The sequence below is a fragment of the Charadrius vociferus genome, unplaced genomic scaffold, assembly GCF_000708025.1.
Source record: "Charadrius vociferus isolate BGI_N301 unplaced genomic scaffold, ASM70802v2 scaffold156, whole genome shotgun sequence".
Taxonomy (NCBI): domain Eukaryota; kingdom Metazoa; phylum Chordata; class Aves; order Charadriiformes; family Charadriidae; genus Charadrius; species Charadrius vociferus.
This window is the reverse complement of record NW_009649042.1, coordinates 2,298,211-2,321,451: the sequence shown is the minus strand read 5'-3', so window position 1 is coordinate 2,321,451 and position 23,241 is coordinate 2,298,211. Positions and strand designations below refer to the sequence as shown.

The 23,241-nt window shown below is 36.5% G+C and overlaps 1 protein-coding gene across 1 annotated transcript in view; it reads left to right on the top strand.

Annotated features, from left to right (window-relative positions):
• TSSC1 (tumor suppressing subtransferable candidate 1) overlaps positions 1-23,241 on the top strand; it is a 93,847-nt gene that overhangs the window by 44,959 nt on the left and 25,647 nt on the right. The window contains exons 4-5 of the mRNA XM_009887923.1: positions 6,062-6,218; positions 22,460-22,559. Coding sequence (XP_009886225.1) covers positions 6,062-6,218; positions 22,460-22,559 — 257 coding nt within the window. The remainder of the gene's footprint in view (positions 1-6,061; positions 6,219-22,459; positions 22,560-23,241) is intronic.

Genomic DNA, 23,241 nt, shown 5'->3' with positions numbered 1-23,241 from the left:
ACTCCAACATAACAACTGTGGCTTTTTGTTCTCGATAATATAAAAGCAAATAGAGGTCTAAGTGAGAACACTTACTTTCCACAGTGACAAACTAGACTGTGACTTTCTTGTTCATCTATTCTGATTTATTGCATCAGTTGTCCAGATATCAGTTGGTTTCTTAGTATGTTTACTGAGCTTGTGTTATGTCCTTTTTAAGCTGTTATTTATTAAAGAGAATAAACTGTGTCTTTCAAGAAGTCTGAATAAACAGATTTTTATGACAATTGATGTTCAGTTGAATTCTTTATAGATTTGCATTCTGTGGCATTTTCTGAAGGAATTTTTATAATAATTCCGAATGACTTAAAATTTTATGTTCTCTCTAAATCTGGAGATGTGACAGAGCTCACTTCTTTCATTATGTAAGTCTTCAACTGTAAGAATTTCTGAAGCAAAATTAAAGGTTGTGTTAAGTGCATAGACAAACCCTTCTAGCTTAAAAATCTGCAAATTCCTTAAAAACTGTACTTTTCCAGAAGGGCAGAAATGACTTTGTCCTGAGCAAATGTATTGCATCTGGAATCAGCAGTCTGTGTTCTTATATTCACATTTTTCTTTTTGCATCTAGTTCTGAAATGATTGTATAGTTTTTAAGGAATGTCTGCTGGCTGTTGCTTTCCAGCACCAACAATACAGTGAATTGATTTGTTGTGTGTGATATAACTCTATAAAGGAGTAACAACTACTTATAGTTAATGTTACCATACGTGTTTCTTCTCTAACTCTCATTAATAACTTCCTGTTATGTTTACCTTTCAGGCAGATTTTCTTTTTTCCAGGCTTATTTCTTTCTCAGAGGCTATTACTATAAGTTGGAGCAACTTTCCAAGGGGAACGGTGTTTGGGGGAAGATAAACGGGATTCTTCACCTGTCTACAACTTTTACTTTTTTTTCTGTGTTGGAACAGCTGGTAGTGCAAAGCTGAAAATTGTCATGGAAATAGCCCTCATTGAGAAGTCCTTTTGAGTGCTGCAGTGAAAATTGGTATCGATTTGACCAAGTTGTGACCCTTTGCAAATTGCACGCTCTGCATGAGGAGAGTTTTCTCACTTGCTTGACTTGTAAAGTAGACATCTAAAGAGGGCCTCGTGCTCTGCAGCTGTGGTTATCTCTTTTAGGCTTTGGCTGAACTTGCCAAAGTTTGTTTCTTGCGGTTGGTTACTGCATCCTCATTGCTGTCAGGTATAGTTGCTTCCTAACTCAGTGCTGTCAAATTGCGAGATTATTTGCTTATTCCTTGAATTCTGGTTTGCTTGTTTGAGAGCCTGGAGCATTTCAACAGAACCAGGTAGCTGAAACTGTGTATAGTCACTCTAGCAGATGGCATCCTCTGCCCAGGAGATAGTATTAATGAACCTGGGGAAACAGTACTTAACAGGGAGTTGTTGCAGTTGGAACAGTACATCTAGTTCCATCTTTACCTATACCTAGCAAAAGGTATACTGAAGATGCACGATGAATTCGACAAGGGATTTTGCTTGAATGAGGACTAACAAATGTGGTAAAGATTAAACAGTTCATTGCCTCATTCCTGGATCATTTTATGTGAACAATGCTTTAGGAATACAGTGGGACTCCCTTCAGCAAACCTTCCCTTTGTTCTCTAGGAAAGTGTAACTTTCAGGTTCATAAGACAGGTTCAGTAGTGCTTAGTTAAACCCACTAACATTTTTTCTTGATACACTCAGTGATAAGACTACAACAGAAACTAGCTTAACATTATCCATTGTCTTCTGCATTGGTGCTGTGACATAAATAAAAATTCTGGTTTCAATATGAGGTAGGGATGGAAAAGTGGTTTTCAACTATGTCAAGAACTTTAAGGAAAGTGTAGAGGCATGACTTAAATAGACACTGTGTGTTTTGCTTGTTTTTCTTTCTTTTACAGAATAATTGGCACTGTCATTTAAATATTACATATTGGTCTCTTAAATAATACGCGAAATGGTAGATAAAAACATTGTTGTCTTGTATGTATATGCACAGTAGGGTGATGTGAAGGTAGTAAAAGGGGAAATTTGGAGTTTCTCTTTGCCAGTAGGTATTCTAGGTAAGCAATGGTACTATAGAGGTGGTAGTGACATTATTTCGTAATACCGGGTTTTTAAATTTTAATATGATCACTTGGGAAATAAGGCTATACAGGTAATTCCACAAATACTGTGTACTGCTAGTGATCTTGCCATACAGCCATGAGAAGCGTATTGTGAGACTTGGATTTCTATGCAATGAGAGTTATCTTGTGTCTATGGGTTCCTGTAGATTTTCTGCTAGTGGTTATTTGATTAAGAGGAATCATGACCCACAAAAAATCGTGACCCGCCCTTCATCTGTCACAACTGAGTGACGCTTTCTCTCAGCAGTAGTGTTTGCCCTCTCTTTTACCAGGGAGAAAATGGTATCTTTTAAAAAGTTCCTTATATAAAGGGAAATTAAGCCTTGCTTAAGGCCAGCCATATCTAAAATTACTTCTATGGGAGGCCGTGGCAATTCCATTTTGTTTTCACACATCTGGGAATTAATAAAGTGTCGGAACTGCAGATAAGTACATAAAAAGTGCAAGGAGAAATTAATAGTGCTCTGAATCAAGTGTCTGCTCTACAGATTTCAGCTGAGTATCTAATTCCAGAATCCGTCTGGAAAAAAATTAGTTTAAAATTAGAATCTGAAGATTTGTGATTCACATACAGTTGTTCATGATGGATGGTCATTCAACAGCTGGAAAGCTGTCTGTCATTTTTCCATGAGCATCTTCAAACCCAGCTGAAAGCAGAGGATGTCTGTGCTGTGTGTTGAAGGGTTTTGCACGTGTTGTCTTTTAGTATTGTCCCTTTCTGATGCACAACAAATTTTATCCTTCGCCACCACTCCTGATGAGGTGAAACAGGCATGGAATGAATGGCACAGAATTCTGCATGTGAAATTCTGTGCCTTCAGACACTTTCACTGTTACCAGTTGTTTGCACGAATATCTATGTTATAAGAGGAAGTGGGGGTAACACTGCTGTTGTACAAGTATAAAAAAAGCTTATGAGAAGAAAATTTTAGTAAATAACAAAACATAATAAGGTCTTGAAGGAAGTAGGTCTTGAAGGAAGTAAAATTTTTCTATTTATAGTGAAAAGAAGTGACAGCTACCTCACTGAGCCTTTCCTAATGTTAATTAAAAATAGACAGTTTTTTTTTTCTATTTCTGTAAACGTGGACAGAAGAAAATATCAATTCCACTGTTTGAGAAAGAATAAATGACTGCTGTGCTGTTGGGATCCCTAGTAAGTTTGGCAGGTATCCTTAATTTTGGAATTGTGTTTTAAAGATATGTGCTAATATGTAAGACTTAAAATAATTTTTTTAATGGTAAAAACTGACTGTTACAAAAATAACTGCCTACATAATAACAGCCATTAATACAAAAATCTACTGTGCTCAAATTACATTTCAAAAAGATAAGATTCTCTTGGGTATTGGAAGAGCAAATGGCATCTGATACACATCATATCATCAGAGCAGCTGAACAGCTTTCCAGAGAGGACACTATACGCTGGGCTCCAAGGGATCACGTAGACAGGTCAAAATGTGGAAATCCGATAAACTTGTTTTCACTACTCAAGCAAATATCTTCTGCCTGGAGCATCAAGGTGCGTTTTCAATCTTGCTTCTTAGCAGCATCTGTAGTAATAAGTTGAAACAAATATGAAATCTATGTAGAATTACTGCAGACATTAAAAATGCACACAGATTCATTTCATTGGTGGCTTTTGATAATTTTCAAAACACCAAAGTGTTACAGGAGCATGGGTTACATCAAATTTCAGGGAGATTTCAATATATGTATATTATTTTCTTCAGCCTCCCTCAGTCTTCAAACCAATGCATGTTTAGTTGTTTTAGAGTTTTCAATCTGGAAATCTAATTGTACAAGAAACTAAAGATTTTTTAGAGAGCTATTTGTAGGAGCACACCATCACAATTTCAAAATGTTCCTGTTTTAATAAGTTAAAATGACATTTCAAGGCTGTCTTATAACTTGTCGTACTGTGCTGAGAGGAAAGATGGCTTGAGAAATGTGTAGTTTCTTTTCCATTATTTGTTTTTGTGTTTCTCTGCATAGATCTTGATGGAAAAGCTAACACTTTGTATGTATGGTACAGACCTTTTGGTAATTATAATCTACCAGAAACTTCTTTGTGGTGTTCTTTAATGTTTTGTCACATAATGAGTATTGAGGAGAAACATTCAATAAATCTCACCTTCATGAATTCTATTGCACTTTCAGTTTAGGTTATTTATTATTTGTATGGTGTACAGCGCATGCTGTACATTGATTTGCCCTTTCCTAAAGAAAGATAGCCATCTGCTGCTGCTGCTTCCTCCTCTTCTTTTGATGGCACATGGATTTAGAGTAAAGGATTTGCCTCAAATGATTTCGAAATAACTGTTTAGTTAGCATGCACTACAATTAATAAAAGCTCAATTAAGTGTTAATAAGTAAGGGATTATCCGTTATCTTTAGATGCATGGTCTCCTGATACTGTATGCAACTTGTATATGCCAGATTACTATAGAACAGTTACGTGCATCATAGATACAGTTTATATTTAGTACAAACTATCAAATACCCAGTGCTTCTGTGTTCTGAATTCTGTGCTTGAATTTGAAGTCCTCCTACCCCTGTTTCCTTCTCAAACAAATGGTCTTTTTCTCTCGCTTGTTTGACCTAACTACCTATGGTTTTTATTTCATATGGCTACTTTTGAAACATTTCCGCATTCTTGTATTTTGGGCTTATTTACTGTGTATCACCACAAATTGATTGATTTTTTTTTTGGTCCAATTCTCTGTTGTTTGAGTGCCTCTTTTGCATATAGAATATCTAGATTGGCGACCTTCACCTATGGAGCCTTTCCCCCCCCTGCCCTGTTAATGTCATTTTAGCCTAAGAAGGCCTTTTTCAGATTTACCATCCTTCCTCTATGAAAACACTCTCGTTAGAATTGTTCCTGTTTTCCTTTCCTCTGATGTAAGTTGGTCACGTCTGCTCATGGCTCTAATCAGGCATTCTGCACTGAAATCAGCTAAAATGTACTTGGTGACAGAGCTGTGAGAAAGAGGCATGCAAAATGACCTCGGAACAGAAAACATATCGTTTGTTGCTGCTTATCCTCTGGACTTCTCATTTAACACATCCTCCAGCAGGTAGTCACTCCCCCTGCTTTTGCCTAACACCGCTGTGGCTGGCTTCTTTGTTCCTGCTGTAGTGGATCATACTGACCTATTTGTCTTCTGTGAACCCTGGACCAGCGGCTACAACAACATGAACATATGCAATGCTGCTCTGGTCTCCTCCCATTCTGCACTCCTAAAAATCGCTATATTGGGTGATGGGCAATGCCATATGTGCATAGACCATATGGTATTTTCTCCTTAATCTACAGTGTGCTTGTTCATCATACATTGTAATATTTTGCTATAGGCTTGTAAGTTGTTTGTCTTTTGGAAGCTATTTTTATTTGCTGGAGTTAACGGAGTGTACTTACATGGAAAACTTGATTTTGTAATAAACAGTTCTTGGTAGTAAAGGACATGACATAATGCTATAGATTCAACAGAAGATAGCTCTTAAAAGGAAAATGTTAAAATGATGTCTAAATCCTTATTGTTAAGGAGTTGAGCCATGTAACTTGTTGGTCATTTTCATTAACGTCAATATGGGGAATGAAGCTTGGAAAACTTGCCTCCCAAAGAGTTATTTTATCATGAGCACTAAATTTTGCCTTTAAACAGGAAGAAGTGCATTAAGTGTGAGCTAATTACAAGTTTTGCAGCAACTTGACCGCTAACTTGAGGTCTGTGTCTGTATCCACATTCTGCATTCTTTGAATTCATCTTGGTATAATATTTTTAAATATTTTAAATGGCAGATGTGCATTGCTTATAGATTTGTGTAAATGTTGATGCACTGTATACAAAATATGTCTCCCATACAATGATCTGTTGACATTATTCTCTGTTGCTTAGCTTCAGACAGTAAAGTCATGACATGTGCTGCTGTTTGGAGGATGCCGAAGGAATTGGAATCAGGCAGTCATGAATCCCCTGATGATTCATCAAGCAACACTCAAACCCTGGAGCTACTCTGTCACCTTGACAACACAGCCCATGGCAATATGGCCTGGTAGGATTCTGCATATTTTATACTCCTAGAAAAAGCCTAAAGGATAGACCCGTGCTGTTAGTTTTGTGCAGATTTATATTGTAGAAGCTATGCTATACACTTAAAAACTATTCCATCTTTAAAAAAAAAAAAGGTACAAATTGGATTTTTAGTCCCAGATGTTTCATAGATTAAAAACATTTATTATAGTCCTGCAAACACATATGGAGTAACAGCCTGTGTACTGTTTTAATGTGTTTCTTCCCACCTGCCCCCATCTAAAACCTTTGTTGCACAAAGGTATAACAGTTAGCATTTCAGTCTTTTTATGGAATATAAATTTGATGTTGCACTTTGGTCTTTGTTTTTCAGTCTTCACTCGACTGATTTGCCATAAGTGCAAGCAATTTATTATTTGTTAAGCATAAGAATTCATTATATTATATGGTACCTGTTTAATTACTCATTTCTGTTGCCTAAGAAAAGACAAGGAGAGCTGCAGTACTACAGAGGGTATTACAGAGGTTTGTTTCCTTTTCCTTTCTGCTATTTAAAAGAAAGTTAAATTTGTCCGTTGTGTATTTGCAAGTTCTTTGCTTTATGATGGGTATGTATATGATGTGTTCCCACTGCTTCCTGAACAGATGCAAGGCAAAGAAATGTTAATGCACTCAGTCCATACGTAACAACTGCAATGTTGTTTGACATAGTTTTGGGACCACCTGACCATTTTCGCATGGCAGGAAAAGTCGAGACTGTAAGAATATGGTCTGCTCTAGTCCTAGGAATGTCTTGTCTGTCAGAAAGAATACGGAGTAGGAGGTGGTCGTGCAAGCTGTACAGTCCCTTTCACAATTATCAGAGGATTTTAAGAAAAAAAATTGGACTAAGACAGTAGATCTTTGTAAACGAAATGTGACAACTCTGAACTGAAATTGAACAAGGATAACACAACATCAATGTCGGATATTGTTGTAAGTGCCTCATGAGTGTGTAAAGGGCGTCTTTGGTTTCTGTATTCAGACACCTGCTGTGTAAGGTATCCATCATAATCTGATTATTCTTAAATATATTCTAGTAGGAGCAATTTTAAATTATATCAACAGGGAACAATACTTAAAATAAGTCACAGTTCCTTTTAAAAATCTGGCCGCATAAAAATTTCTATTCATTAACTAACTAGTGAAAAAAAAAATCGTAGAATTTAGAAGTGATAGCTAATTCAGTTGACTTTTAATTATGTCGTACATTGTACTGTAAGTTTTAAGCATCTATTTCTAGCCACTGATTTCTAGTTTGAGCCTTGTAGATTAAATTTCAACCAAAAAAAAAGTAACTAGAAGGTAATATTTATTAGGTGGTTCTTGGATAAGACTGGACATATCAGTGTAATCAAAAGCGTGTTGTCTAGGCTACTTTTTTTCTAAAATCTCGGCTTCCTGAATGTTAAATTTCTTTGTGGTAGTATCTTTTAATTCTTTGCTACTCATTTTTGTATGATCTTTTTATGATATATGATATCATATATTTATAACTCTTTGATTATATTAAACAATTCCCTTTTTATTGTTGAAACCTTTTGATAATTAGTTTCCAATATAGTTGGGAATATTATTTTTTTGTTTGTTTTACTCTTCACCTTTTGCCCTTTAAGATTTGTACTTTTTGTCATTGAATCTTCCATAATCTCTTTCTATCTGATGCTGGGATGCCAGAACTCTGTGTAGTAGGTTGATCACCAGAGGAGAAATAAGGGAGCAATAAGGGAGCATATCACTGCTTTATATCGGGATATAAATGCCAAAAATCAATTTTTTCCTCTAATTTTCCTCAATTTTCTGTCTCTTGTTGTCTGACTTTGTTCAGTACTAATGCTTACAAATACCTGCTGCCACTTAATACTCATTAACTATGTCTGTGTGTATATATATATACATAAAGATTTGGAAATGTCCTGTGTTACAGAAAGATAAAAGATATAAATGGAATGTTTGGCATTAATTCCCCCCCACATCATCTCAGGCAAGCACAGCTGAGTTAAAGGATCTTGTTCTAGGGCAGGCTTTTCTGTTCCTGCCTCAATCATAGTGGAAACAGCTCACATAAATGAGTAAAATAAATGTTTTGTGCCAAATGTGTGTCACTTAACAGGCCATGTCCCACTGAGTGCTGTTGACTACAAATAGCAACTTAAGTATTTTTTTCTATTATGTATTTCAGATGTTTCAAAAATATGTAACTACTTTGGACACTTATGGTACAATTGTTGTTAGAACCAACTGTAAATCAGAAAAGCAATTTTCCTCAATGCAAAGTGGAAATACTTTTCTGACTTCAACGTAAGACCAACATTCTAGTGTACACAGTCACTTTGTATGAGATCAGTGGTGGGCTGGCATCACACACTTGCAGTAAGAAAGGCAGTGCTTATTCTGGCTCTGTCATTTGCCTTGCCATACTCTCATACATCTTACTGACAAAACACAGGCTGGACACTGGACCCAGGCGTTCAGTGAGCTCTGAGTATCTGAGAAGCTACAGCATATGGAATAATTATTTTAGCTGAGTCTTATGCTAAAACCATCAGCAAGGTATAACCCGGGGGTTCAGTGTGACCACATACACTTTAAGACGACTGTTTAATCTACAGAGTGCAGTAGAGCAATGTACCACAACAACGTACCACATTTGTTAAGGGTGGAAAAGTTTTTAAGTTATGATAGCTTTTGAAACTATACGCTTTAGACTTGATAAAGACTTAAAAAAAATAAGTTAGTTTTTAACACCATTGGTCAGAATGCATGCCTAAAACAAACAAACAAGTTAAAAACATACCGGGCTTCTATCACATCTTCATAGGCTGGGCAGGGAAGAGTGCCGTTGTTGACAGTACAGTTTCAAGATGCCGGGTGTAATGTTGATCTCCACCTTTGTGGCACCTAGCATAAACTTCTGTGATTCCAGATAGTAGCTTATGGGAAGGTATTGTGTGTGTATTGACATCCATAGCACAGGTGCTTCACAGTATTCATGGATCTGGGTTGCAGATCATAAGTAGTTGAGATTTAACTGTAATTAAAGGGAAAAAACCAAAACTGTCTTGAAAATGCAACTGGTTATGTACTCTGGCATCCGCTGTCTGTCTCAGGGCTTTATTTGCTTGTACTTTTGTTCATGTTTTGCCTGCTCTGCTTTATTTCTTCACTTCTTTTCTTTAAAGTTTATCTTCTTGCATTGTTTTTCTCTTCCATTAAGAAAGTCTGATAGCTGAAAAATTACCTTATAGATTTTTTTTTTTTATTTTATTTCTAGTCATTTGTTAGGGAATGCAAGGGGGGATTTCTTTTTTTTTTTTTCCGAGGTCCGGTGCATCAGGTATTGGTTTTGGTCAATTGTTTACTGGCATTAAGAAGAACTGATCCTGTGTTTTTGCTTACCATTATTTTGTCTCCTTTATGGAATGCTGTGCTCAAATGTCTCTGAAATGTCTTACTTAAAAACTATCGGAGACGTGTTTAATACCAATTTTCTTTTCTGTAAGCCAAGACTTTCTTTTGTCAGAAGTGAAACTGCGACTTTGCACCTTTTCCCCGGCATCTGCTGAAGGCAGGCTTGTCTATGTCTGCTTAACATCCTACTCTTCGCTTTCCAAATCTGGCAGGTATAAAATAGGGTAGATGCTACTCAGTAGCAAGGTACGTGCTTCAGAATAGAGGTGGAAAAAGTGAACTAAGTTGGATGGTGGTCCACAGAGTAGATTTGGAATAAAATAAAAGCAAAATAAATAGGGGGGAAGCGTTAGATGGACAATGTAGGTAAAACTGTAAAGAGAAAATGAATGGAGATTACAGAGACAAGAAAAGTGGGAGCTTAATTGCCTGAAAGGTGAGGAATGAAGAATTCACGTTTTATATAGAAAACAATAGTTAGCTGCTGAAAAAAATTGGAAAGGAACAAATATCTTAGGAATAATGATAGATTACTTCATTAAGCTTCTCTGCTTGCTGAAGTTGAATTTTTTTAGGGTATCCTACTCAATCAATCCTAAATATGACCTTGCAAATATTACCACATCTAAGAGAAACTAGAGAGGAAGACAAATTATATATATATATATATTTTTAAAGTCACAGGTGTTTCAGTAACTCTGGTATGTTTATCATTAAAGTATTAAACTAGAATTTTGAATTCACAAAGGAGGAATTGACTATAAATGAGCTATTCCCACAGACTTTTTAAGTATTTACATTTTATTTGGTATTTCATCTAAGGTCTCCAAATAGAGTACTGAGAAGTACCATCTCTTTTTTGGCTCTGTGATTGCACAATATGGAGCAACCTTATTAAGGTCGGCTTTCTACAAAAGTACAAATTTGTTATAACAGTTCTTTCAATTTGAATGTTAGTTTACTTTATTTAAGATACATAAGATACTATACAGAACATATTACTGCTTTACTTTCATCATGTTCATTCCATTAATGAACACAGTCACCTGATGAAAGTTAAGCATGTTTGTAATTGATGCCCTGAAGACAGGTGAGTAAGTGCATTTCAGAAGTGAGGTCAGAAGTGTTTTACTTATTCTTTTTGGCCTTTAAAATAGTATTTAAAAAAAAAATAATCCCCAAAACCAAAACAACACAAAACATTGTCTCAAGTAAAAAAGCCAAGAAGCAAGAGGATCTGAAACTCAAAAGAAAAGTGAAAATGGTGTTTTTAATGGCTCTAAAATTGCATTCAGGTAACACTTTTGTTCCCAGTCATGATGTTGGTAATGTTAATTCTTCTGCAGTACCCCTCTGTTAGGCAGAATTTTAACATATATATCCTGATGCCTTAGTGTTTCATTTTTAAAAAAAATGAAAGTCCAAAACGACTTAGTGATCTGTATCTAATAAACTCAAACCTGAAAGTAACACTTCTTTTAGGAGGATCATATGGTCTTGAATATATGCTTTATAGCAAAGGCATGTAATAAATGCAACCATCACTTTTTTGGTATGAAAACCTTATCTTATTTCAACACTTCTTATGTCCCAGTACCAGAAACATAATTGTGAGGAAGTAGATCCTTCTGGTATTTGTATAGAGGTTGCTTTGAGAGCATCAAGAGTGCCAATTGCATGGGCTGCGGTATAAACTGAACTCCAGGATTTTTTAGGTTTTTGTAACAGATGCCCAGCTAATACTAATTGTGTCATAGGCCTTCTTTCAATTTGCTCACATAATGCAGAAAATTTCAGAGCTATCAGGAGAAAGACATCAGCGAAGCTGATTAATTACAGACAGATTCAAAAAATTATCAGCATTTAAGAATAATTCTTCCACACCTCATTCATTCCATGCATTTACATTCTCCATCAACCACTTCTGATATTACAAAGATGAAGCATAGAGAAAGTTTTTTGGAAAAAGTTACTGTATGACAAGTGTTTTCACTGGGAATGTAACTTACAGCTGCTTGTCAGTACTGTCACTCTCCCCTTTATATTCTGATACTTTCTAAAATGGTAAAAAATTAAACTGTATCTTATGTTCTGCTTCTCTCTGCTCTCCCTGCTTCATTCTGCATGATATCCTGAATTCTTTACAGGATTTTGCTCTCTTGAATCTTTGATTATTGTAAATAAATCTATGTGTTATATCAAAACCTAAATGTTCAACCATTTTTTATCTCTTTCTCACATTTGTGCTCTCATTTTCCCCTTTTATCATCCTCTAAAATGTGACTGGAACCAGTAGAGTAATTTATAACTCCCATGTCTCTTTTTCATTCCCTTGAATGTTTTTGGTAATTTTGAGTGGTTAGTATTGTGCAAGTTTGAAACTTTAAGCTATTCAATGTTATTGCATATACCAGGGAATAATTGTGATTCATTAATTGGATAGTGAAATAAGAAAACATTATGTTATGTGCCCAGTTTATTATGTTAGGTTTTTGATCAGAATTTATTTGACTCTAGGCTTGTAAAGCCGTGGGAAACTTAATGAAAGTAAAATCTGACATTGAAGCAAATAATAAGGGAAAAATATGTTGTATTTCATGTATGTGAACTTGCTGTATGTATTCAGTTAACTTATGACCGCTTCTGAGAATTTCAATAGATTTCATGTGCTTAAAATGAAAATTAGTTTTGTTGAAGTCTTTGCAGTTGTTTGTTCACCTTGGATTCATAAATCATGATAAAGAAAATAGTACAGAAATTGTTACCATACAAGTAAAAAATAATGGGTTTGTAGAGTACTACTTCACTTCTCCTTCCCAACTTGAATGTAGTTTTTTGCTTCAGTTCTCACTGTGCTGTCATATTCCCTAGTTTTACTGCCAAATTGGTTGAGATTTCTCCCCACTGAAAGAAAATGGAGGTATTTTTAACAGGTTTGTTTTTCCTATTTATAATGCTACTTTAGCTATTCTTAGCACTAAAAAAAAATCACGATTGCAGTCTGCCTCAACTGATTTTGCAGGTTAAGTGCATACCAGCTGGTTTTATTTTCAGTTTTTATTGAATTGTTTAAAAGGTTCTGGGAAATGTTAAAAAAGTTATGTTGCATAACTGTGGAAAAACTTAGTTAAGCAGGAGAATTTTAAATGTTCATGAGGAACTATCTTTGAACAGGTATCCCTGTTTTGTTGGTCTTGGACTTCAGTTTGCTCTCTAAAACTTCATTAAGCATTTAATATTTAGAATATTTGTTCCTCAGGGGAGGTCTTTCCTAGCACAGTATTCTGGGATGATTATAGATGAAGCAATATTGTTGACAGTTGCTTACACAGTAGTTAAAAATTCAGGGCTTTGACATGTCTTTTGAATGTCTGTTGGATAAAAGAATTGATCCTTGTACATTTGTAATTAAGTGCATCTATTTGGTAGAATGTATGTGGGAACTTAAGGGGTGCCCTGCAACCTCGATCAGTCCGTCCAGCCTAGTGTTCAGTCTCAGGCAGTGGTGATGGAGAGGTTATTTAGTGAGGCCACACTAGCCAGTCCCAGACACTTCTTGCAGTCTGTTCGCCTCAAATTGCCCCAGTATCCACAGTTACTGGATTAGGGGTGTTAGAGGGTACATCTATGCCAGGTCTGTGTAAACCTTTATCATAGTTGGTTTTGCTGTTCTTTTGAATAGAAGGAGTGGTGATTTTCCTCAACTGTCGATGCAGATCCTAGGCAATCATAATTTTCTCCTTAGGCACATTTCAAATCACCGGAGAAATGTACTCGGAGGAATACTCTGGTTTGTTGTGTTTTCTTTTTTCTCCCTGTCCAACCATGTGGATGTCCTGTTTGTTACAAACAGCAGTAAATTAGCAGGGATATGCTATATCCATGTTCCCATCTTTTGAAAAATCCTGTTTGAAAATACTCAGATTGTTCCCCCCCCCCCAAAGTAGATACATGTTTCCTCTAAAATGAGCCTGCCGAAATTGCTTTTGCCCATTCCAGCTCTTTCACAAACAAGGTTGTTTCAACCCTTAATCTTTACATTAGTACATGGAAGGAACTATTGGCACAGTGTGGCCTCCAGAGGCTGGGCAGGACTTTTACATGACAGCTCCCTCTGTGCTTCCCTGTCAGACATTCATACTACTAAAAAGTTTTTTGCCTAGGTTGACCACCGTTCTGATCTTTGACAGACAAGCTGGTTATATGCTTCTTTCATGACATGTCACATATCCATAATATTCACTTTGGGTTTTTTCTGCCCTCTTCAAGCAACAGAATGGAAATGGTGTCCATGGCAGCAGCTTCCCCACGAGCAGTATGTTGTGGAATGATAGAAGTTATGTGACTTCTGTCCATCTGCTTTGGAAATGAATCCTAGCTTTACACACAGTCTTCTCCCCCTCATGAATTTCATTGAAGAAACTCATATATGTGCTGGGGGTTTCTATTCTTCTACGTGTGCTGTTCATACAGCAGTTAACTCTGGGTGACAGTAATTTATCAGTGCCTGCTTATGTGAAATGTGTTACTCCTTACTTTGAAACTTTTCCTGTTGGTGTTAAGAAGGTGAAAACAACTTTCAATACTCATGTAGCTCTTTAAACTCTAGATACTTTCCCAAACAGTGCTTATTTGACTCTTTAGCTGCGTTTCTTGTCCAAAGCATGTTGTCAATTGATTCGTTTTCATATTAATAAATAGGTTTTGGCTCCTCAGTGAGTTGTTTCTAAGACTGTTAAAAAGATTTGTCTGTGTAATAGTATCTGCAAATCCTCCAAGCAGATACACAGCTTTATGCTTAGTAAAGTGCTTTTTCTGGCATGGGATATAGATTTCAACAGGTACCATAAACTATGCTGCCAAAACACTGCATTCCTACAGTAATTTAACTGCGTATACTCTAGATCTTTTGTTATTGTAGATATGTCACCGAAAAAACCCTACAACTGTAATGCATTCTGCTGTCTCAGCACACCTATCTCATACAGACTTGTTCTAGAACGCTTGCAAAAAGAAAAAAGAACTTCCAAAATGTTTTAAAATAGCCATTGAATCCTCAGATATTTCAGCTGTCAGTAACAGTAGGATAATTAATATACTACTGTAAAATATTAATAGTGGTAATGTGACAGAAACTTAGCAAAAGTTTTGCAAGAGCTGTCCTATATGTAGACATGTATTTTGCATTTAAGCAATATGGGAAGGCATGGTTGAAACATAATAAAGTTAAAAGGGTTTTGCATATTTGCCTTAGAGTATTATTTGTGAGTGTTTCTGCCATAATATTTAAGTATTCTTGTTGTAAATAATCCAATATTAATTACTTTGAAGAAATACTAACTTTCTTAATCTATTGTATTCTTTAGACTATATTTGATGTTTCATAGAAAGTCAGAAACAATGCAGAACCTTTCTAATTAAACCCCCCCCCAAGGCTTTTCTCTCTCCTCGAGAATAAGGAGAATAAAATAGTCCCCCCATGTTTCATTAAAGAAAAAACAAAAACCAAACCCAGACCAACTGCAACCAAAAAAACCCCAACAAAAACCACTCAGAAACAAACAAACAAAAATACTGGGAGATATGTTGGTAAGCTATCTTTTATATAGTAGAGATGTTATGAAAATATACTGTGACAGTGCACTTTTGATCTTGACTGAAGACACATTAGTCTTTAACAGTACTACTCTGGTGAAACCAGTGTTGTAAATGCCAATCTAATGGAAATCACCAGAACAGGGGAAGCCAGGGGTTATAGTCTCTTCTTGTACCCTGATATTGTTATAACTGTATTTAACAACACTTAAAAGACTAGGAAATATGTTGTCTGTATGTGATAATTCACTTACCAGTTACTCAGGTTGGATAGACAAAATAGCTGCAGACAAAACTGCGAAGAGTACCGAGCCTTTTTAGGAAGGACAGGCTGGGATGATGATGAGGAAAGTTGTCCTCTGTATGAGAGAACTGCTGGAGTTCATGGGGCTCTGCCTGGGGATGGATGATGATCCAAATGAGAGCTTGTGAGTAAGGATTAAAGAGCAGATGACTATGGGTGACACAGTAATGGGTGTCTGCTGTAGGCTAACTCATCAGGAAGAACAAATAGATGAGGTCTTCTGCAGACAGCTATAACTAGCCTTATATTTGCAGGGTCTGGCCCTTGTGGGGGACTTCAGCCACCCCAGAATCTGCTGGAGGGCCAACACAGCAGGGCACAAGCAAATAAGGGAGTTCCTGGAAAGCATCCATGGCTTCCTGACCTGAGTGACAGAGGAGCCAATGAGGAGACATGCTCTGCTGGACCTCATAAAGAAGGAAGAGCTTGTTGTGGATGGGAAGGTCAAAGGCAGCCTTGGCTGCAATGACCATGAGATAGCAGAGTTCAGGATCCGTAGAGGTGGGAGCAGGGCAAAACCCAAGCTCACAACCCTTGACTTCAGGAGAGCAGGCTTTGGCCTCTTCAGGGATCTGCTTGAAGAAGTCACATGTGATGGGGCCTGAGAGGGAAGAGGATTCCAAGATGATGAACCACCTCCTCCAAGCTCAAGAACGGTCTAGCCCAACAAGCATGAAGTTGAGCAGAAATCCAGGATATCTAGTAATATGTTGGATATGCTAGTAAGAGACAGACCTTAGAGGAGAAGGCAGTGTCCTAAAAAATCTAGTATACCTTTTATATCTTTGAAAGCAGAACATTTTCTAGAAAGATGAATTAATATTCCTCATCTGTCTGGAGTAAGTACATCTGACAACAAACAGACAAAATCAGCCTCATAATATCATTAATCAACTGTAAGGACTTGTCTGCAATACCAAATGAACATGGAGAAACCTCCCTGACCTTGATAAGACCATGCTACAAAACTACTTTGTAGCGTGGGTTCCAATTAGTGCTACCCGTGGGTTTCTTACTCTGTGGCATTTTCATAAGGATTCTCTTTCTGAACACAGAAGAATCAGCTTCACCCACATGTCGATGGGAAGGAATTTGGGATTTACCAGGTTCCTGCAGTCTGAAGAGCTGTAGGTTACACTTGTAAGAACTCTCACCGCATGATCTGCCAGAACTGTCTGTGTATAGATCTTGTGTATTTTATTGCTTCAGAAATAAAGAGATGTGTATGTCTTAAGTCAGAAAATCATCAGTCACGGCTTTCACACTGTAAAGTAGGTCTCACTATTTACTGTGTCACCCATTTGGTTGCATAGATCTTATTGGGCTGCAGGTGTCTACAGAATGTAAGTAAGTTGGTTAAACTACAGACTAGAGATATTAATATAATGTTTCATGACTTGAAATGTTGCCAGTGACAGCTTTTGTCAGCTTAGTTCATATGTAGAGTCTGTATAATAAATTTGCATGATTTTGCTTTGCTGTTTTAAGCATTGTTGATATGTAAACCCATGGCCAGCCAGCCAGAAGTCTGAGATTGTTAATGAACTATGAAGGTGATCACCTGTTGGTCATCATTTAAAATCATTAATAGCTCAACAGGAGGTTAATAGTTGTTTCTATTAAATGGATATTTAGGAGCTCCTACTTAAAATCAGTGAGTCCTATATCTTGCTTTCTTGGAACAAATTCACTACCATGCTTTCTGCAAGATTATGAACTCCTAGGATTCAGACTGTCTTTATTATGTTTACATGTATATAAATATCTTTTCAATGATGAAATTAATTGGGTCATAAAGCAAGAATCACAGTTCTTTTTCTCACTATAAACTTGTTTAATCGCAGCTGTAGTAGACAGGGTAATGCCATGAATATTGAGGATGACTGTTATTTTGCATTCTGCTTTATGATTTTTTTCAAGAAGACTTTATGGGATTGCCAACACTGTAGTATGATAATTTAAGGAAAAAAAAAATAATTTTAGAGGCAAGTGCTTTTTATGCATCATCTCCTTGTTGGGATACTCTTGTATTTGTTTGTACAGTAGTTTTATTTTTCTGAATGTAAAAATAATTTGAGCCAGAATAAAATCCAGCTGTCTTTAGGCTTCCTGTCCAAAATAATCTTTAACTTCATTTCTCATTCTTCTTATTAGCTTCTTAGCTAAAAAGGTGCTTAAAATAAATTCACCTTATTTTTCAGGTTTTTTAGGAAGCTATGGTTCTTATTTTACTGTGTCTTGAGGAGTTGGACACCAAAATGTATCTCCGTGGCTGAGAATTTTGAGACAAAACATAAATTATATGTGCTTCCTGCAGCAGGGACTTCAATACACTACAAAATAGCCAGAACTGTGTCTGTTCAGAAATGTGGCCACTCTGTAGAGCACTTGGATAAGGAGTAAGAATTGTGGGTTCCAGGTTGTCCTCAGTCTGATCTCCTACCTCTTAGAATAATGTCCTAATTGCCTGATCATCTTAGTGGCCTTTAAATTTGAATCATTGTACTGCAAAGAAGGCAGGATATATGTGTCCATAACACATCAGTTTTTCAGATGGGCTACATCAAGGCTGCAGGATGTGCTACTGAGTTACCAAATGTTTGGGTATACTTTCCATTTTGCAGTGCACAAGAATTTTCAGTCTAGCAAAATTTTTCCACTTACAGAAATAAATGGTTGTCACTTCTGTAATTATGGTTAAGCAGTAGTTAATGCTTGCGTTGTGGCTGGACTGCAGTTCACATCTATGAAAGCATTTGTATGTTGCTTTATTCTTCTTTAGTCTATAATGGAGAACTTTGAATTGTTCATTTGTAAAAGCTCAGTACGTTAATAAATGATGGTGTTAACTATCTTTTCAGCATAAAACAGAGATAATAGAGTCCTTTCATGTGTGCATTTGAGTGAATATTTTAAATTCTCTTTTTTCTTTACTAGGAAATGTTCTCTGTAGGATTTAATTTTTTTACCAGAAACTACTAGCTAGAAGCTAATTTGAAGCATCAGGAGTCGGATGATAACAAAATAGGGTAAAAGGCAACAAATATAATTGCTTGTCTGCTGTTTATAGATTATCTAAAGAGCAGCGGTGAAGTTGACACTCAGTTTCTGAGTGGCAGCTGTGAATTTGACAATTATCTTGTCCATTTCTGAAAACTGTAAGCATCAGCAACTGTTGGCACACTTGGGAAAATGGTATTGCCTGGTTTATCTGTTTTCGTTTTTAAAGATTATCACTACCTCTGCTGTGTCTGAAAATTGTTCTAAATGAAAACTTCGGTTTTTCTAAAATTTGTATCCTGCTTCAAAAGCCAGATTTTTTCAGTCACCAGTATTTTATTATTTTTTTTTTTTCCTCCATGGTATTTCATGTTTAACATTCAGTCGTGGTTTAACCCCAGCCAGCAGCTAGGACTACGCAGCCACTCACTTCCTGCAGTTGCGATGGAGGAGAGAATTAGAAGAGTAAAAGTGAGGGGAAAAAAACTCCTGGATTGAGATCAGGACGGTTTAATAGGCAGAGCAAAAGCCGTGCATGTAAGCAAAGCAAAACAAGGAATTAATTCACTGCTTCCCATGGGCAGGCAGGTGTTCAGCCATCTCCAGGAAAGCAGGGCTCCATCACGTATGATGGTTACTTGGGAAGACAAATGCCAGCACTCTGAAAGTTTCCCCCTTCCTTTTTCTTCCCCCAGTTTTCTATACTGAGCATGGCATCGCATGGTATGGAATAGCCCTTTGGTCAGTTGAGGTCAGCTCTCCTGGCTGTGTCTCCTCCCAGCTTCTTGTGCCCTCTCAGCCTGCTCGCTGCTGGGGCGGTGTGAGGAGCAGAAAGAGCTTAGCAACAACCCAAAACACCAGTGTGCTATCAATGCTATTTCTCATCCCAAATCCAAGACATGGCATTATCCCAGCTGCTAGCAATCCAGCTGAAACCATGACATGTTCAGTCATGACTACAGCATACAGCTGAACATGTTACAAAGAGTGATTTGAGTAGTGTAAGCTTAGATTGTAAAATGAATGATCACTGCTACCACACCCATAAACCAATGAACTTTCATAAAAGACAAATTAAATAGAAGCAAAATCGGCATCTCACAAGGACAGAGTGAATGTGGAGAGACTTTTTCATTCTAAAGCATGTCACCTGGGTTATAATTGGCTCTAATTAGCACATGGTATTTGGCTATACAAGTTTTTACCTTGAAGCTCGGTGCTTCTCAAAGATGTGAAATTCCTTCCTACCTTTGAAAACATCAAAGAAAGTGCTTCTAATCTAGCTTTTACCACTGAAAGTTCAATGATCAGTGCAGGAAAGGTGCAAATACGTCAACAAGCATAAAAATATTGATCTCTGGCTGGAAGAACTCTTAAAGAGTTAATTGGTCAAACTAGATTTCATAGTCTATAATTAAAAATATGTCAACGTATATGAACACCAAATGCCAGTTATACTTTCAGCAATATGTAAGAATGATGGACTTTAAATAAATGTGATCAGAATCAGCTTGAAAATGTCTTAGTTACTTATTCAGTGGTGTGATGATCCTGATGTCTTCTAATTTCACTTTAGAAAGCTGGGTTGTGGAAGGTTAGCTGTGATCACATGCAGGTTATGGTGCATTAATTTTTTTATCCTGTTCTATGTGTTCATAAAATGTTTTCATCTCTTTGAAGGATTTAATTGATATATCTGTGCAGCAGAACTGTATGAAATTCTGAAATACCTGTGCCAGTGCTAGTTGGGTACTACTCATTATTATGGGCAAAATGATCGTTGAACATGTAATTGAAACTGCTTCATCATTTTTATTATCAGCACTCATTTTCAGTTGTTTATAAGTTTTTACAAGTTGTACCATACAACTTTAACAAGAAACACTATTGAAAATAAGATTGGCAATATCACAGACAAAACAGCCTAATTTAAAGCAAATCATAGTATCATTCTAGTTCCATGTCCTTGTTAAAGCACATTTAACAACATGATGGTAGCTTAATGTGCTAAATGAAGTGATTTTGTCCTAATACAAGAGACCTCATTACAAATGAACTTTTATAAGTAGTTAATTTCCATGGATTGACAACATAATAAGGATGCAGGTCATGGTTCTAGCAGAAAATAGATGCAGAAGCTAGTCCTTTCGTTGATCTGCTCTGTTGCCTTAGGGAAAAGTTCAATGGGTGAGGAGTCAGCCAATGCACCCATTTAGTTATAGCTCTAGCTTTTTCATCTACTTGGTGTTGATTTTCTTTTTTGGCATAGTTCTACTTTATCTTCATAGTCCAGCTTCCCTATAACAGCAAACAGGTGTAGTCATCTGCCTGTGTATCTAGTGCTTGTTTTACTAAAAGTGCAGAGTAAAAAGCAATGAAACTGCTGATGGAAGAAGCAAAAGGATTTTGAGAGGAAGATATCACCTGAGAATAACTGAGGTTATGCTTCACTTACGGTGTGAAAAAATGACAGTTACCTCCAACTTCCTATTTTCTTTTCCTTGTGTGTTATACCATAAAATTAGATGGAGTTCCATGGCTTAGATCTGGGGCTGGCTGGGTCATAACCACTGTCTTGGGAAGGTAAGAGTAATGCAAAATTGGAGGTAACATAGGGGCATGCATAGCGTGCAGCTCCGAGCTAGGAAGGTATGTGGTGGCTGCCTAATGTTGGGCTTACATACCCAAGGCTGCATCTACTCGTGCAACTGTCTTTCATCTCTTCAGTCCAGATTCTGAACTGATTCATGCAGACAGCTAAACAGACTAGAAAACTTATGTTTAGTGATGGACTCTTGACAAACCTCAAGAGGTGGTACTTCATATATGCACTGAGGATGAGAAAAGCATATCAAATGCCTTTGAATAACTTAAGTCTTTTTTTCTAGAGATGGAAAGAAGTTTCTTCATGTAGCTATTGATACTAAGGTTGTGGTCTCTGCCTTCAGCTGTACTGTGTCACTGTAAGATGATTGGGAGGTTGCACAACTTTCTTTCAAAAGCATTGGGTATGGAAGCCTGTTATCATCACATGACAAGTATTATTCCTTTAACCTTAATCTTATCTCCAGCAAATTTGTTAGGGTTATAGCGCATATACTTAGCTGTGCTGCTCCTACTGACTGGCTTGAATATACTGCTTCTCATAGGCAGAACTAGAGATGAAGACTGATTTCTTGCATTCCTTCATATATAGCACAAAACTGGTGAATCACAGGTAAAAGTATATGTTGATTGAGTTAAGATGACAGCTGTTGAACTGGAAGAGGTTTGCATCAAAGCTCTGAGGCTTATGATTTTTGGTGCGTCTTCAAAAAGGTTGCACAACATTACATATGAAGAACTGAGGTTTCAAGCTAAAGCACTCAAAAGCGAGTACGTCAAGGTCTTTTTCTGTGTATGTACGCAGAATGCTAGAATGACACGATCACTGTTTTGCATGATCACTGTATGATTCAATATCTAGAATGGACAAATGGGGTAAGGATTTCGAGAAGCTGTTTTCTTACAGTTAGGCTAGTATCTAGCGAAGCTGGGTGGCGTTCCTTTTTCTGACAGATTTGGATGGGATGTCAAGGGCAATCAAAAGAAAAAGAAAAGGATGTGTACATTAGTACCAACTAAAGCTGAAGTTTGCTATTGCATACCTTTTAAGTAACTAATGCTGCAATAATATTCATCTAGTATGTGTAAAAAAAAAAAAAAATAAAAAAATATTGCTGTATTGCTAGTTAATGGCAGATTTTGCCCTTAAAATAAGGGATGGAGTTCAGCTGAAGGAAACCATAGGGAATATGGTTTAAAATGGCTTGGAATAGATTTAGATCCACAGAGTTAAAATGGTTTTCTAGTGCAAATTCTGATTGGTTTTAATGTTAGGTTGTTTTTTTTCTTTCTCTGTTTCTGTTTTACAGTGTTATGTGGGAACCAATGGGAGATGGTAAAAAGATTATTTCGCTGGCTGATAATAACATATTATTGTGGGATTTGCAGGAAAGTTCAGCCAAAGCTGTGGTAAGAATTTTTTTTTTTTTAACAAATTGTGATATACTTGAACATAGTACAAACAACAGCATTCACTAGCCTAGAATTTGCTAATCTTTTAACTACACCTTCTGAAATATCTTGTTGCCTTAATGTGAGTGTGGGAAATGAGTACTCTCTCCGTTACCTTGAATAAGAGTGTTTAAGAGTAGTATTTTGTATCTGTTGTTAGGGGCTAAATATTTTCCTTTTTCTAGACTTCTCTTTACTTTCCTACTGATTTTACAGTGAATAATCTAAAATAAAGCAATGCTAATTTGATAAATGTGTACGAGGGAAAAAATGGTGATTGGTAAAGCTAAAGGTTATTGAATTCAGATAATAGTGTATTAACTCATGTTAGTTAATACAATGCAGCCCTCTAATTTACAACCTTGTTGTATGTATAAGCATAATATACCTTTCTCTATTTACTATGCACTGCTTTGAGTTCTTAGTATTAATTTAATTTAGTACTATACTGTCTATTCAAATTATTTCACTCGTTAAAACCTTCTTATTCAGGAACATATATAAAAAGGTGTCATTGGCATAGATTTCTGTCTGATTATGCCACCTCTTATAAACAGAAAAGTTTATTTATAATGACATAGATTGTATATAGAAAACTTTGAATGTTTCTGGATAGAGTAATTTAGGTCAGTGTCTGTTC